The 18,159-nt window shown below is 41.1% G+C and overlaps 1 protein-coding gene across 5 annotated transcripts in view; it reads right to left on the minus strand.

The window, feature by feature from the left end:
* Positions 1 to 18,159, minus strand: part of sik3 (SIK family kinase 3) — a 48,689-nt gene that overhangs the window by 23,615 nt on the left and 6,915 nt on the right. For all 5 annotated transcript variants that reach the window (XM_081699650.1, XM_081699649.1, XM_035534065.2 and 2 more), the window contains exons 2-3: positions 592 to 708; positions 335 to 398 (exon numbers count right to left, since the gene is read on the minus strand). In XM_081699650.1, the coding sequence (XP_081555776.1) occupies positions 335 to 398; positions 592 to 708 (181 nt within the window). The remainder of the gene's footprint in view (positions 1 to 334; positions 399 to 591; positions 709 to 18,159) is intronic.

The following is an 18,159-nucleotide window of genomic DNA, read 5'->3' on the forward strand; positions in this document are numbered from 1 at the left end:
CACACACACACACACACACACACACACACACACACACACACACACACACACAGTTAATACACTTATGCACAAACCCACCAGATGACCCAACACATGCAAACACAGATACACATGTAGTTATACAGATACACATATCCACAAACCCACGCACACACATTTCAGAAAGAGCACAGCACCATTAGGAGGAAAGTCGTTTTAGACGTTATGAAAAACATTTCCTCAATTTTTTTAAGTTAAAAAGTAGAACAACCAAAGGGAGATGTGAATGACATAATGACAATGGAAACTGAGTCAAGTAGACAAAAGAGGCAATCCTCTAATAAAAAAGACTTACCAAAGATCTCACCACCACTAGCATATTCAGTTACTAAATATATCATCCTTTCTGTTTCCATCACCTACACAATAAACAGACACATACAAAATTAGGGCTGCATTTATCCTGATGATCTAACAAAACACGAGAGCATGTGTCTGCCTGTAGCATCTTGTGACATTTTAGTAGTGTGAAGCAGCTTCAGTCCCTGATTGACCCAAAGAGAGTAACAGCTAATTGAGACCAATCAGCTGGGGGACTGGTGGAGGCGGGACCTGGTACAAGCGAATGATGTGGGGGTGCCGCAACATCTTCATAATCTGAACCTCACGGAATATCTTCTTCAGGTTCTCATCATCCAATTGTGTCTTATCCACTATTTTAATCGCCACCTGAGTGGGGGGGGGGGGGAAGAGAGAGAGAGAGAGAGAGAGAGAGAGAGAGAGAGAGAGAGAGAGAATGAGAGAGACAGAGAGCAATGCACTGTATCGCAGAACAGCAGCTGCCAATGCACATCATGTACACATTGCCACATACACTCAAACTGAACCATGCACACACAGTCAGCCACTCCCTCTATACCCACACAATGCCACATATTCTGACACAAAGCCAAACTTCATGCAAACGCATACTATGGGTTGCATGATATGGACAAAAACGCTACACTGACATTACCCTGCTACATACTGTGGCTGCAATATGACAAGTAATCAAGAAATCAGACTGACAGTTTAGGTGCCAAATAGAAACTCGTTGGTGGCACTCCAAGGTGGTTAAAATATATTCAAAACCACTGATGAACCATCACCTAGAATGGCTGTGATTGGTCAGGATCCTCACAACACAATAAAACAATTTGTGATATATGTTAGAGAGCTCGTTTGGATACTTTAGCCTTCTGTGATATCAGTTTTGAAAAAGCAAATAAACACAAATTATGCAGCTCTACTACATGTATACAAACCCGCAAAAACCCTATTCCATATACACCTCAATCACATTCAATAATGAGAGGCTTTAGGTTCCATACTGAAAAACAGGGCCTTCACAATAGCAGACAAAATATCCCTTAAAACAAAATTGTCATTTTTAAATCTGCACCTTAATATAATTAAGGAGATAGCATGCATTCAGATAAATTCAAAAAGACATACTAATCATTTCTCTTGCACTGTATATTACAAGAAAAAAAAAACAAAGAGAGAGCTTGTGTGTGTGTGCACGTGCGTATTTTGGACAAATGTTTAACAGTGTTGAGACAAAAACAGTGGCCCTGTATTTTGTCCTGCTGGCTCTGCCATCTCATTGCCAAATAATGTCACCAGCTGAGACAAATACTCCGTAATACCCCTTCACCCGGGAAAAAAAGGTTGAGTCAAGTCAAATTTATTTATACCACACTTTTTACAATAGTTGATGTCACAAAGCAGCTTTGCAAATGTTCAAGTCCAAGCCCCCAGTGAGCAAGGCAAGAGCGAAAGAGGCAAGGAAAAACTTCTTAGAGCATGAGGAAGAAACCTTGAGAGGAACCAAGACTCATTCTCCTCTGGCCAACAACAGACACTATAATAGTAACAATATAAACAATAGGAGCAGAATAAGCAGTAAAAGAGAAAAATAAATAAATAATAAAAATGAAGGGAAAAAAGCAATCAATGTCTAGTCCGGTTTTCTATAAGTCCCTAGAAGGGCAATGGAGAAGTTGTTGGCTGGAGTGGAGGTGTGGTAGCCATGGCATCTAAGATGAGTTCAGGCTCAGTAACATCATGGTAACAACATGGGGTAGGTGTACCTCGGCAGAAAGAGAGAATAGATTATTAAGCATGTCCAGGTACATGGATGTGTAAATTAGGGAACTATAATGTGCAAAGATAAAATGCTTGACTGTACAGATAGGTTTTCAGCCTTGCCTTAAATATTGAGTCTGTTTCTGAGTCTCTCACATTTACAGGAAGGATATTTTATAGTGCAGGAGCTTTATAGGAAAAGCCTCTGCCCCCTGTGGTAGATTTTCTGCACTTCTTGATATAAGCAGATGTGGTGAGTCATAATACACTAGGTGTTCTCTAATGTACTGTGGGGCAAGACCAATCAGTGCTTTGTAGATTATTAGAAGTATTTTATATTCAATATTAAATTTTACTGTGAGTCTATGTAATATAACTAAGATAGGATTAACATGATCAAATTTTCTAGTAAGAACTCTGCTGCATTTTGAACTAGCTGGAGCTTGTTTAGGCACTTAATGGTAAAGCCAGATAGTAAGGCATTACAATAGTCCAATCTTGAAGTGATAAATGCATGGACTATCTTTTCTGCATCATGTGAGGAGATCATTTTCCTAATCTTTGCAATGTTGCTGAGGTGGCAGTCCTAGAAATATTTACATGAGATTCGAAGCCATAATTACTCCAAGATCTTTAACTGTTAGAGAAAATGTATTTGGAAGACCACTGAAATTTATTGAGTGAAGGCCTAACAGAAGCACATCTGTTCTGTCAGGATTAAGTTCAAAAGTTCAAAGTTTATTTGTCACATACATAGTTATATACAGTATAACTGGCAGTGAAATGCCTTTGGTGACTGCTCTGCCTGTAGCCTGCAGCTGAGGAGAGATACATAAAATATGCAGATCAGGGAAATGGATGTGCATTAATGAATATTGTCCAGATAAATAATAAATGGAAAGGGAGCGTATGGATATGCATATATACAATGAAAACACAATTTTACAGGTTGCTTTTTTTTTTTTCTTTCTTTCTTTTTTTTTTTTTAATTTAAACAGTTTGTTGTGATGTTATTGACATCATACCCAGAGGGCACAGAGTCCCCACAGTTCATCAGTTGCCCTGATTCAGGGCACAAATGGCCTGCGGGAATAAGCTTCTCCTCAGTCTCTCTGCGTTGGTCTTCAGGGAGTGAAAGCGCTTCCCTGACCTCAACAGAGAAAAGAGCCTATTGTTGGGATGGGTGGGGTCCTTCACAATCCTCCTGGCCTTGGTCTGGCACAACTTGTAGTAGATGGTATGCAGGTCAGGAAGTTCCGTATGAATGATGCGCTCTGCTAAACGCACCACCCTCTTGAGTGCTCGTCTGTCCTACTTGGTGCTGTTCCCAAACCAGGCTGTGATGTTCCCTGTGAGGATGCTCTCAATAGTGCTGGTGTAGAAGTTCCACAGCACCTTGGAGGGCAGTCTGAAGTCTCCTAGGCATCTGAGGTGGTAGAGACGTTGACGAACCTTTGCCAGAGAGTTGGTGTGGCGGGACCAGGACAGGTCCTGCGAAATGTGAAATCCAAGGAACCTGAAACTGTCTACTCTCTCCACCGTGGTTCTGTTGATCCTCACGGGTTGCTAGTGCCACTCCTGCTTCTTGCTGCAATCCACAATCAGTTCCTTTGTCTTGCTGACGTTCAGAAGGAGATTATTTTCTTGGCACCAGTTCTCCAAGTGTTAATCTGCTCCAGGTAGGCCCTCTCATCGTTGTCCGAGATCAGGCCCATGACGACAGTATCGTCAGCAAACTTGATGATGGGTGAGGGTGAGGCTGAAGATATCGGTGATTACCGGGGCTAGCTGGTCTGCGCAGGCTTTGAGGACGCTACCGCAGATGCCGTCTGGTCCTGCCGCCTTCCTGGTTAAACAGCTATTGAACACTCTCCTCACACCACTGTCCATGATGAGAGGGTGCTGGCCCATGGTGGGCTCTGCGCATGCGCCGTTGCCTGCACCGATAGCACCATTAGCATTGTTAGCATTAGTGCTGCTAGATGTAGCCTCGAAGCGAGCGAAGAATGTGTTTAGCTCGTTCGCCAGAGACTCATCCGCACTCATCAGTCCAGAGGGTGGGCACCTGTAGTCCGTGATCGTCTGTAACCCATGCCACAGGAATCCAGAGCCACTCTGCTGGAACTCTGACTCTAGTTTCCTCCCGTAGCGCTGCTTCGCCTCGCTCACCGCCCTGCGCACTCCGTATGCCGCAGATTTGTACTTGTCCACGTTCCCGCTGATGATCCCTGCGTTGTAGGCAGTAGTGCGAGAGTTCAGAGTCTCGCGGATGGTTTTGTCCACCCAGGGCTTCTGGTTGGGAAACGTCTTGACGGTGGCTCTTGGAATTGTGTCGTCCACCAGTTTCCCAATAAACCCTACTACTGCCTCCGTAAAGTTGCTGACATCAGTGCTGCACCAGAACATGTCCCATTCCGCATCATCCAGAGCGGCTACCGATTAATCTATCCAGCATGCTTGGATGGCGTGGCTCGCTACCGCCGAGTTCAGCCACGACTCAGTGAAGCAGAGGAGGTTGCAGTCTCCAATGTCCTGACATCTTAGAAAAAAGATTAAGCGAAAGAAACTCTCAACATCCAGTGTCTGACATCCTTTATGCATTCCTCAATAATATTAAGCTAATACAAGTCCTCTGGCTTGGCTGAGACGTATAACTGAGTATCATCAGTGGAAACTTGTACAATGTCTATGCAGAAAGTCACCTAGAGGTAGCTTATATAAAGAAAAAAAAAATACAGCTAAGCTTGTATGCTGAGAAGTCTCCATTTATGTAGCGACTGGCTAGATAAGATCTTCGACGCTGAGCTACAGCTTTTTTTAGGATCTCAAAAATATATGCAAGGTTTGTGTTCAGCCTGTAGTTTGACAACTGACGGGATGAGGTTAGTTTTTTTTTTTTTTTTAAGAAGTAGTCTGATTACTGCCAATTTGAATGATTAAGATACATAGCAAATGTTCAAAAAGTTTATTAAATTTAGAGTGCTTTGGGGTTTTTTTTCCTTTCTATTGGATCATCCTCCGGTTGGTTAAGGTAGGCTCTGAGTTTACTTCCTTTTGCCTTAGATTCTGTTAAATTCAAGGCTTCTTGTCTGAACCTAGTTGTTTGTATGCTGTTAGCTGTAGTTACTTTCTGCAGGTGTAGTTTTGCCTTGGTCCTAGGTGTGAATTTGAGGTCAGACACAGGACTTACTGATCTGTTAAATTAGGATGACTCCATTACAGTATATGTCTGTAGCAGTGATCAACACATGTAGAAGGCTTTTGTTGAACTTTTCTTTTAGTTCCTCATGTACACCGAGACTGGACCTCTCAAACTCATCCAAGTATCTCCCCCCCCCCCCCCCCCCCACTTTTGTCACATATATCCACAAACCTAGCATCTTACCAATCTGAAATGTGTATTGCAATTCCTGCCTACATACCCACGGATCTCCTAGACACCATCATTGTAGAAACTGCAATCTCAGCAACCTCATTTACTCCCAACAGATTGTGGTGGCAGAAGGGCTCTGGAATTGTCAATATGCTGTCCAAAAGGCTAACTTCATCTCAGCCCTAGCATCCCTCCACTCGCTACACCTCCTAGCTCTAACAGAGACCTGGATGACCCCTGAGAACTCAGCAACTCCAGCTGCCCTGTCCTCTGCATTTTCATTCACCCATTCTCCGAGGCATCTCAGCAGGGGTGGCACAGGTTTATTATTGTCTCGAAAGTGGCATTTCACTCCACTTTCCTTCTCTGCTCTTTCTAGTTCTTCTTTTGAATTTCAAGCTAGTAGTGTCCATCTCCACCAAACTTCACATCGTCATCTACCACCCTCCAGGTTCCCTAGATAACTTCATTGACAAGCTTGATGTCCTCCTGAGTCAATTCCTCATTGAAGGAAATCCACTCATTCTCCTTGGTGACTTTAAACCTTCCATCACACAAGCTACTTTCCTTCTGCATCCTTCCGCTGTTGATGTCATTTGACATCACCCTCAAACAGTCTCCTCCTACAAACAGAGCAGGCAATGTTCTAGACCTGATTTTCATCTGGACCACCACAACATTGGACATCGCAGTCATCCTCCTCCACATCTCAGACCATTACTTCCTATCCTTCTCTCTTTCCATCCATACCTCCCCAATGTGTTCTTCCTCCTTCTGTCACAATCTGTGCACCATTTCCTCTTCCCATACTTCTTTTTTGTCCACCCTTCCTAACCCTGACTCTCATTCTTCTCTCTCCCTGGATGCAGTTACTAATACTTTCCTTTCTGCACTCTCCTGATCAATGAATCTTCTGTGCCTTCTCTCCTCTAGACCTACAATATTTTCCCTACCTGCCCCCTGGTTAACAAACACTCAAAACACTGGCTAACAAAACTAAGAACTGCAGAGAATGGTGGATTGGGGGGGGGGGGGGGGGGACAAAAAACACCTAGATTCAACTCATAATCTCTCCTTTCCAATTTCTCACTGGAAGTAAGATCTGCAAAGTCATCCTATTACAGAGGAAAATTTGAATCATCAGCATCTGATCCATGCAAGCTCTTCAGTATTTTTTCTTCTCTCCTTAATCCATCACCTTTGAGGAGAAGGTTGCAGCAATCAACCAGTCCTTTTCCTCTGTTCCCACTTTTCCAACCAGTGTTCATTTCCCAACATCCAACTCTCTGGCTTCTTTTTCTTTTCTCTCCTCAGATGAAACGTGTCTTGATTCTTCTGAACCTTTCTGCAGCATTTGACACAGTAAACCACAATATTCTCCTCTCTGTTGTCTCCAGCCTTGGTGTGACTAGCTCCGCATGGAAATAGCTTCAATCCTATCTGGAGGGACAGTCCTATCAGCTATCATGGAGAGGATCCACATTCAATCTATGTTGACTCTCCACCGATGTCCCACAGGGCTGAGTATTAGGCCCTCTTCTTTTCTCTATGTATACACGTTTCTTGGAGATATAATATCTTCTCATAACTTCTCCTACCACTGCTATGCTGACGACACCCAATTCATTCTCTTTCCCACTCTCCGACACGGGTTTCCAGATGTATCTTGGCATGCTTGGCTGACATTGTGTCATAACTACTTGAAGCTCAACCCCAGTAAAACAGAGCTTCTGTACATCCCAGCAACTCCCAGCCCTTACCATGACGTCAGTTTCCAACGAGAACTCCTTGGTATCACCAGGTGAAGCTGCTCGTAGCCTGGGCATTATTTTGGACAACCAGTTGTCGTTCTCATCTCATGTTTCAAATCCGAGCCGATCTTGCAGATTTCTTCTTTGTAACATATGAAGGATTCAGCCCTTTCTCTTATAGAAAGCTGACGAGGAAGTTGTGCAGTTTCTTGTAATTTCAAAGCTAAACTACTGCAACTCGCTACTTGCTGGTTTTCCTCCAAAAGCCATTAGACCTCTACAACCTGTCCAGAACGCAGCAGCACGACTGGTCTTCAATCTTCCAAAGTTCACATGACTTCACTGCTGCACTCCCTTCATTGGCTTCCAGAAGCTGCATGCATAAGATTTAAAACTTTGATACTTGCCTATAAAGCCAAAAACGGACCAGCACCTCCATACATGATGTCAAGGGACAAAGCCTTGTGTACTTCGAACCTCAAGAACAGCTCGGCTTGAAATACCATGCTTCATGGCTCATGGAAGACAAGCAGAGAGCATTCTCTGTTCTGACTCTTAGATGGTGGAACAGACTTCCGCTGGCTGTCTGTACAGCAGTGTCCCTTGCAGTCTTCAAACGCAGAGTGAAGACCCATCTATTTGTGGAATATTTAAATGACCACTGATCCTGCTCCCATGTTGACTAACTGAAACTCTAGTCCTTATTGTAGGGTGGTGTTTATTGCACTGATTGTTGTCTGAGATAGCGCTTATGTATTTTGCATTTCTAGACATCAGCATGGATCCCTTTATTCTAGTTCAGCATTCTAGTTCATTGCTATCTTGGACTTTAACCTACTGTTCTAGCTAGAATGTATTCTTAGAGTAAATGACAAAACACTTTTGTAAGTCGCTCTGGATAAGAGTATCTGCCAAATGTCAAATATAAATGTAGTAAAGGTTCAATTACCTCAGGTAGGATATCCTTAAGAACGTGTGTGGGTAATGAATCTAGTAAGCAAGTGGAAGATTTTGAACAAGAGATCAGAGCTGTAAGTTCAGGATCTTGGATAGGAGTAAAAGATTCTAGAGTCTCTTTTGGCTTGGTTGCTCTAATCTCCAAGTAACTGCCCGATACGTTAATACTCAATGTTCTCTAATGTGCTTAATTTTATCATTGATTAAATTCATGAACTCATTACTACTATGTGAAGTTATCTGAGTACTGGTGTTTGACCAAAAATAATGGCTCTTTCTACTAGAGTGACTACATTAGAAAGGAAATCTGCAAACTCATTAATAAATTCTTAATAGGGTACTGATGGCCTGATGATGCCAATTGGTGGAAGAGACTGGGCAGACTTTTTATTGCTGGCTAAATAATTTATGCTAGTAAAAATAATCTCAAAGGACTTGAAATCATAACCAGCTTTCTAGTTTATGCCCAATACGTCAGCATAAATAACTGCAATGCTGCCTCCATGACAAGTTAGATGAGGTCGTTGTACATAGCTGTATCCTGAAGGACACGCTTCAAGATATTTAGTCATTTGGCTTGATCCAGGTTTCTGTTAGACAAAGTACATTAAATCTATGATCTGTTAGGATTCAATTTAATTATGAATGCTTTAGATGTGTAACAAGATAGCGGGGGGAGATCAAACAGCGGATGATTCCAGTAGTAATCATGCCAATAAGGGAGATTTATTTTCCACAAAAGGTCCAGTGACAGGAGCATGAAGCAACAACAAAACTTTTATCTCAACAAACCAAAGAAAAAATAAATCCAGTCATGCACAACAACAAAATTTAACCCAAAATAAGGCAACTTAACATGCTCCCAATTATGGCATTCAATCAACGTGTCTCTCCTCGCATTCCAATGCCACTCCTTATATTTAATCTTTACCCCTTAGACCAAACCATTCTAGATATCAAATGTATTAAATTCATAATATCTCTCCCTTATAATTCCAAAGCAAGGCCATCATTTAAAACATTTTCCCATTATCCCAATTAAAATAACTACACCCATATTCAAACACAGGGCTATTAATCACAATTTTATCCTTCCCCTTTCTATTTGGAAAATTACCTGCTCCAATAACGTAAACCAAAACTACAACTCCCTCAATTCTTGGCACGACTCTTAACTTGACCCCTTACAACCGCTAAACAAAACAAATAGGTACATGCTTTTAATCCAAACTCCTGTTACCTTATTATAATAAATATATCTATATCTACACAGATACATTAACTCTAGTAGTTATCTACACAGTCAGTTGGCCACCCTGAACAATGTAAGACAATTTACAATAACTTTACAAAACTCCAGCAAATGGCAAGTTTGTTCCCTCTAATAGCGGTGTAATTAAAATAAAAGTCTTTCAACCCCCTATATTGTCAATGTTATCCCTCTAATATTCGGCTCTGCTGTTTGTCCACATGGAACGAGCCAGAATCCCGTTACATCTCCTCCCCCTTCTAGAGACTAAACACAGTCCTTAAAATGTCAAAAGCCGCACCATCACCACAAAAATAAAAATAAAACAACTGCCACAGACCTATTCCACATTCTCTGGAAGGTGGGACAAAGAGTCTGCGACCTGATTCATGGCTCCAGGCCGATATCACACCTTGAACTTGTATGGCTGCATAGACAAATACCAACACGCAATCCTTGCGTTAGTCACGCATCTTCTCCAGCCATTGCAATGCCCGATGATCTGTTTCCAATACGAAAGACCTCCCCAAGAGATAATATCTCAGAGAGTCTAATGCCCCCTTAATGGCCAGGCACTCTTGTTCAACCATAGAGTACCACTTCTCCCTGGGAAACATTTTTTGGCTCAGGAAGAGGATTGGCCTGCACTGTCTATTCACCTCCTGCAATGCTCACAGGCCGACTCCTGAAGCATCAGTTTGTAAGATAAACAGCTGACCAAAGTCTGGGCTGAGCAACACCAACTCCCCACACAGTGCGCCTTTCAAATCTTGAAACGCCTCCTCGCACTGCTCGGTCCAGATCACCTTGTTCGGGCCGAAGCCCGGGTCAGATTTGTACGGACAGAAACTCTCTCAGAAAATTTTGAAATAAATCTGCGATACCAGCCCACCAAACCCAAAAAGGATCTTAACTTTTTCTTAGTTGTAAGTTGTCTGCAGTTGCGAATTGCCTCCACTTTTGACAGCTGAGAACAAGTGACCCCATTTCCTATTATGAAACCCAAGTAACTGATCTCTTTTTTAGCCAGGGCACATTTTTGTGGATTAATAGTCAATCCTGCATCATCAATCCCTTCCAGAGCTTGTTTAAGGTGCTCGCAATGCTCCTCCCAGCTCTCACTAAAAATAACATAATCCAAATACGCAGCAGCAAATGTGTCAGTGCCCTGCAACACCTTATCCATAAGTCTCTGGAAAGTTGCTGGTGCTCCCTGCAAGCCAAACGGCATAACCCTAAAATGATAAAGTCCATATGGAGTCCTAAATGCAATCAACTCCTTTGCTTCATCATTCAGTGGGACCTGCCAATAGCCCTTACATAAATCCACCGATGTAATATATTTCGCTTTCCCTAGCCACTCCACTGATTCAACAATGCATGGCATCGTATAGGGGTCAAACTTCAACAGTGCATTAATATGCCTGAAGTCGATGCAAAATCTAATAGCACCATCTTTCTTTGGCACCAACACTACTGGACTACACCATTCACTGGTAGAAGGCTCGATTACACCTAATGATACTATAATGTCAGTAGGTAGTAATTGCTCAGGAACGCAATAACTCTCTTTCTGCACTGGGGCATCTTCAGTAAAATTAATATCATGCCGAACCAGATCTGTATATCCTGGTCTTTCCTGGAATAGAGCCAGATCCAGTAACTCCTTTAGCTGTTGGTGCTCGATCGGCTCTAGGTGAGACATATTGATTGCATGTGTGTCACTACCAATAGGAAAATACTGCCCAATTGGCTCCTCCTCATCTTCCACAGCTCATACAAACAGCTGCATTTCCACTGGCTCTGATCTAGGATGGAACTCTAAGAAGATTTATATGAAAGATTTGTTTCTGTTTACTCCATTCCAGCATACAGATTTCATAAGTCATTTTCCGCACCTTGTGAAATACCTTATACGGAACGTATTTTTTATTTAGTTAATAAAAAATTCTCCTGAGCTAATGAAATCATCTGCATCAAACGCCCCCCTATCTGGATAACATACTGGACAATGTTCTGACGCTCACCTTGAGAACCTTCTCACAACTCCTTTAACAAGCCCAGTGGTCCTCATATTTGCTGTCCATACAGAAGCTCAAACGGAGAGAACCCCGTAGATGCTTGCGGCACCTCTCGATATGCAAACGAGATATGGTAACCACTGGTCCCAGTCTTTTCCTGACTGTGAGATGAATCTGAGAAGCATAGACTTCAGCGTATGATTAAATCTTTCCACCAGGCCCTCTGTTTGGGGCTGATAAGGAGTAGTTTTAATGCCCTTAATATCTAACAACTGATAGACTTGCTAAAGAAGTTCAGAAAGAAAATTTGTACCCTTAGAGTTGAGGGCTTGCAAACATTGCCCAAGGTATCCAGAGCTTGTACTTCTAGTTCCTCAATATGTCTAACACTTTCTAAGGTCTGAATGCGTAACTCTAGCAATAGCAGTTAATCTGCACTTCTCACAGATAAAACTATCGCTAATGATGGAAGAAGAATAGCTAAAACTGTGATGGTGGTGCAAGTTTCGAAAACAGGAAGCAGTGTCACCAGTACAATGAAACCATGTGGCAAGAGTCTTTAACAGACCTCACTTTTCATAGGTCACACACAAAGTCCAAGACTGTAGGATATACAGTTTACAGAAATATACCATAGTATACACACCACAAAATACTACAGTATTTATTGATTTACAGCAATATAAGTCACATGTGCTGCATGTACTGCATGTCAAAGTGAGTGGTCTAAGGAAAGCGAATGGAGAATATTAGCAGTAAAAGAAATAAGTGCAAAGAGAAAGCGGTGCAAAAAAGAAAGTGGCAATTTATTTCTGATAATGAAAGCACTTGGAAAGAAGTGCTAGAATCCTGGGGTTTACATGTGGAGCAACAAGTCTGCATTACAAAAGAGAATGCATCCAAAATGGTGAAGTCTGTTACAAAAGGTAACATCCAACATGATGAAGACACATGAAAAAAATGGATCCATCTTCAGTTCTTTGGATACAGGCTACATCTGCCAGTCGCAAGGCAAAATTCTGTTTTCTTAAAAAGTATTAAAAAAAATTGCAGTCAGCTATATTATTGTTTTAACTAGACTATTTATATGAACAACTTGGTCTACACTAGCAAATAATCTTTTAGCTAATTTTTCATATCTTAAATCTGTGGCTTGATATTGTAATGCTTTATGTATAATAACACTAGGTGACAGAGAAGACCAAACCTAAAAACAGTCACAGCTAAAGATGTTAACATGTCGACCATGCATTCGCATCTAAAAATTAAGCACCCCTTAAATTGCTTCTCAACTGCTGTCAACCAGAAAAAGCTGTATGGTCACTGCTGGCAAAGCCACAGCAGCACTGCCACAACAAATAATAACAGGAGCTTTCACCAAATCCACAAAATGTATAAGAGAGTGCATGATGGAAGGCATGTACATTAGTGGTTACAAAATTCCTCGCTAAAGAAATGGTGTCATTCCATGCAGTTGAAAATCCGTCATTTAAAGCCAGGATGCAAACAGTTGATTGCCAGTATAAGCTAACTGGAAGGAAATTATTTTCTAAAAGCGATTCCTGACTTGTATAAGAAAGTTTGACAAGATGCCCAACAACAGGTGGTGCTGTCAACTGCAGACATCTATTCATTGACAACAGATATGTGGTCATCAGTGAACATGACATCATACAAGTCACTGACTGTTCAATGAATTACCCAAGACTGGAAATTACAGTCTAAATGTCTCAAAACAACATTTTTCCCCAGAAAGCCACAAAGCTGCTAACATTGCTGGCGTGCTAGGTGATGCACTGCGAGATAAAACTAACATTGCAGCCACAATCAAGCTTTTGCATTGGCCAAACTGTTCCAGTCTTAGCCTCAATTTGGCAGTGTCAAGCGGACTGCAAGACCAAAGGCAAAAAACTGATCACACTCTTAGAGATTGCCATGCCATACACAGCTGGCATTGGAAAAGAGAACTGAGAAAGAAGCAAGTGGACTTGGTACTTTGTCAACACAATCTGATCATGGTAACTGTCCGTTTATTTTTTTTCAAACCTATTCTGTAGTTTTGTAGTTGTGTTGTACCTTAAGGTTCAATGTACATTTTGTATTGACAATGATGATAGTAGTAATAGTAATTATTAATAATAATAATAATAATAAACAATTATTATAATAATGGTACGTCTCTAATTACCTCTATAAAGTGCTGTCTTTATATAGGCATATAGGCAAAGAAAATGGCATTTTATTAGGTTGCTGTTGGTGTAGCTAAACGAATAAATCAATTCATTAACAAATAAACATACAATGTTTTATTTGAAACTATATGAAAAATATTTAGCTTTTTGGAAGGACTGTGCTACATGTTTGGGCTCTAAGCAGGCAATGATGGAGCAGATCCTTGAACAGGTGCAAGCTATCCAACACCTTCTGGCTGATGAAAGATGAAGCAGTCTCTCCCTGACATGACAAGACAAAGATGTTTTACAGGGCATCAGAACCGCACTGAAACCAATTAGTTCATTTACTGATATTTACTGACATGGGAATTGGTAAAAGCATGGATTTCCTCTGTACTTAAACCATAGGTTTGAAAAAACATATTCTGGGAATTGGGACAAATTTTATGGTATTTATTTGGGAACATTGTTAGCTATGCAAGTGCAATCTTCCACATAAATTAATCCTGAAGGATTTTTTTGCCTGACAAAGTAGTGCTTAAAATTTGCAAGTTACTCAGAATGCATGTTTCTATCCTCACCCTGTTATTTATTTATTTTCAATTTAGAGGGATGGGTTGGATTATTTGATTATGGTGAAACTGGTATAGTTGGTTATATTTTGTTATAGTTTATTTAAATGTAAATAAAACATTATATAAACAATTATATACTTTTGTAAAAGCAGGAAAGTTGACTAAAAATTAACTGCTCACCTTTATATAAAGGCACCAAGTAATCACTTGAATCATTATCAGACCAGTCAGTGATCTGACCCAACAACTGACAGATTCGATTATCAAAAATAATTAGGTGTAGCCATTAGTTGCAGCCCTTGTGAACAGGCAAAATCAGTTATTTATTTTAAAGTTCAAATCAGCTCAGAAAACTGAACTACTCATTACTGCTTATGAAAACAAATTAGAGCCGTAATACCACATATGTGCAAAACACACAAAGCAAACAAGTACAGATCATTTATATAAAGCATGTCGTTCAGCTTCCAACTACTGTGATTGGTTGTTAATACAAACTTCAGTACTAACTGTGCAGTCCAATACACAAATACAACATTAAATGAATACTAGAAATAGGGTTGTACAATACGGACAAACATACCATACTGCCATGTAACGAAGCCTGAAGGCAGCCATCCTACCCGGGACTTGAACCCACATTTGACAGGAGGTAAACACGAGCTCCACCCCACTGGGAGTGTGCCCCAGGTTGATGAACCCACCCCTGCTGTGAGGGGAATGGTGTAGCCCAGTGTGGGGCCCCCTGATGAGTGGCATGGGACGTGTGGACAGTGTCATTTTTATATTTTTACATTTAAATATTTTTTAAATAAATGAGGTTATTTGTGGCTTCATTTTGTACATAATTTCCGTAGAAAATGCAACGAAAGGTTATAATGGCACTTTTTTTCCCCACATGGAAGAGACACAGAAATAACCTTGTTTCTTTTCAGTTTCTCTTTGTTTTTAATTAGGCTACTTATTATAAACTACCACGGCGCACAGTGTTCTGTCACTATACTTAAAATATTTTGGAAAGTAACTGCATTTCCCAAATCCATTTGTTATAAAGTATGCAATACTAAACCATCATGTCAAGCATCAATTGTAAAATCATACTCAGTCTGACACAGACACAGAAAAGCACAAAGTAAAATCCCATTCACTGTTCTGAACTGTACAAAGAGTTCTTGGCAATGCAAATGGGCCCAAAATAACCTCATCAGAGCAGAATAGAGCAGAAGCACTATAAAAACATGATCAGCTGGTAAAAACGGCTGATAATGCTCACTACACACACGGCACACGCGTCTGAGTTCACTAGGTCAACATAGTATCTAAATTTGCAAGAGATAGAGTGTGAGGAGGGGTAAACTGTTGAAACAAAAAGGTAAATGTAATATTTTGTTTGTAATTGTGCTTATTATTCAGCTGTGAACATAAAGCTTCTTGTCCACATCTCATTGTCTTATAAACGACTTTTTCGCCATCTCCAATCCACACAATTTCCAACAAAAATGACACATGCTAGCTTACCTCTCTTTACCAATATGATGAGCAGACAAACTATTCACAAGAGGTAACAATGGTCATTCAGACTTGATTACTCACTTGGGAGTTTAGCAGCAGTAAACTGAAAACATGGGCACCCCCACACACAAACATTTCCAGGGCATCCCCAGGAATTTCTCACATCTCTCACAGAAAAAGAATGCAGTGACATCAGAGGTATTCTCTGCAGAGGGTATTTTTTACAGAGGGAATCAGTCATCATCGTCAATGTACAGAAATTATTCCATAAGTAAGTTTATTACTACTTGATGCCTCTCTTTTTAAGTCTTTTAAACATACAATACACACACACATACAGCTTGCACAGACACGAGTCTGCATCTGCAAGCAAGAGTAACAAAGCACTGAGATGTGAAGTGTAAATGAGGACAATCAAACAAAGAAGGGATGGATGGAAATGTAGCATCTCTACAGCATGTGGAGGCCATACCAGGGTATAATTATGAGAAAGAGAGAGGGAGGGAGATAAAGTGGGAGAATAAAAAAGAATAAGAGAGTCAAAAATGGAAACCTGCATATGTAAACACTGCTTCAAAGTAATTTTATAAGTAATTTATAAGAATCATTGTTCATCAACGCACTTGAGATGAGATCATTCTGATCAGTAATGCTTACTGCTTGAGAATAAACATCTTAATAGTTAATTGTCTAATGTAGAGCAACAAAATCCCTAAACACAGAATATCACAATTTGTGGAAGCAAGTCTAGTAATGGACAGAAACCACCAAGTCTTTCCATTGAAATATGACTGTTCCCTGGAGTAAACCCATCGCTAAACCCCCGAGTAAACATATTAGCCCACAACAGAGTAAACCCATGGGCATTCTCCAGGATAAACCCCTGACCTCTTTCCAGTGCAAAATCCTGGTATGGCTGTTCTCCAGGATAAGCCTATAACCTCCAGATTAAATTCACTACATGGCTGTTCATCTGAATAAATCCATTACCCCTCCTGGGTAAACTGATGGTATGGCCTGTGGTTCCCTGGGTAGAGTTCTGTAAATGTGGGGACAACAGGACTCAAGCAGAGGAGAACAAAAGCTCACCCAGAACACTCCAAATAAACTAACCAAATGAAGAGACAAACGGAAAAAAATTATTAACATTATTTTAAAGGAAAGAAATACACCAGGAGGGAAAGCAATGCTGCTTTCCAACACCAGCACCAAACAACTCTAAATAATATCTGTAAACAGACAGCACTACTGTTAATTAACATAGTCACCTATGGCTTCGAACTATAATGGAGAGAAAGTGGGGGCGGGGGGTAGACAAAAGGTGAGCGACCCAAGTAGTGGCAAGTCTTAGCATGTCTGCTGTTTAATCTGTCCATGTGTGTCTGAGTCATACCTATGATTAAGTGAGTGTACTCTAACTACTACTTTTAGATCTTATACTGACGTGCATGCACATACAACCAACTGTATTATGCACCATGTATGATTGCACCATATTATACTGGACCTCATACTGACAGCGTTATCTTAGCTCTAAACTCAGGAACTGAATAGGCTTTAGTTCTTTAAAAAAAATCTAAAAATTGAAATTTGGCTTTAAGACATATATAAAAAGGAAAGAAAGGAAGCTGCTTGTGATGCCATTTGGTTAATCCCAGCAGCACTTGGATTTTTTTGTTGTTGTTTTTGGCTTATTTGTTTCCATGATTATTAAAGCCAGAATGTACTGGATATTTTGTTTTTTAATCCATAGATAAGCATGTTGTTTTCCATCCATGCCTGCAGCATTGCAGTGGATGCTTGGGGTGAAAGAAGCCATTTGCGGTCTGTTACGCATGCCTGTTCAGAGCCATAGCAGTGATAACTGTACAGACGCTGACATCTTATTGAATAAGGATAATGCTATTGCAGCAGCAGGTTGGAGTCTCCTTGTGAGTATGCGTATAACAAGGAGTGGGTGTGCACACACGCATCTGTCTGTCTGAGCACGTGTCCGTCTGCCTGTCCGTGAGCGTGTGCGCGCACGTGTCCGTCTGCCTGTCCGTGAGCGTGTGCGCGCACGTGTCCGTCTGCCTGTCCGTGAGCATGTCTCTCTGTCCACAAATGCGTCTCTGTCTGCCTGTCTGTGAGTGTATGTGTGTGTCCGTCTGCCTCTCTGTGAGCGTGCACATGTCCAACTGTCTGCACGTGACCGTATGTGTCCGTGTGCGTGCGTGAGTGTGTGTGTGTCCCCGTCACCCTGTCAAGTATTCAGGACAAGTGTGAAAACGCTCTAAGTGTATATTTAAAATATACTTCCGTATCACTATTTTCTTGCCCTAGGAGGCGGGCAAGCCACATCCCACCAGTACTTGCCTGCTTTTCAGGACTCCAGTCCAGCCTCCTTTACTTCAGCATGTGCCTTAACCCCCCCCCCCCTTCTCTCTCAACACATGGGCTAC

Source organism: Electrophorus electricus, chromosome 17 (genome assembly GCF_041902795.1).
Source record: "Electrophorus electricus isolate QZ-2024a chromosome 17, ASM4190279v1, whole genome shotgun sequence".
Taxonomy (NCBI): domain Eukaryota; kingdom Metazoa; phylum Chordata; class Actinopteri; order Gymnotiformes; family Gymnotidae; genus Electrophorus; species Electrophorus electricus.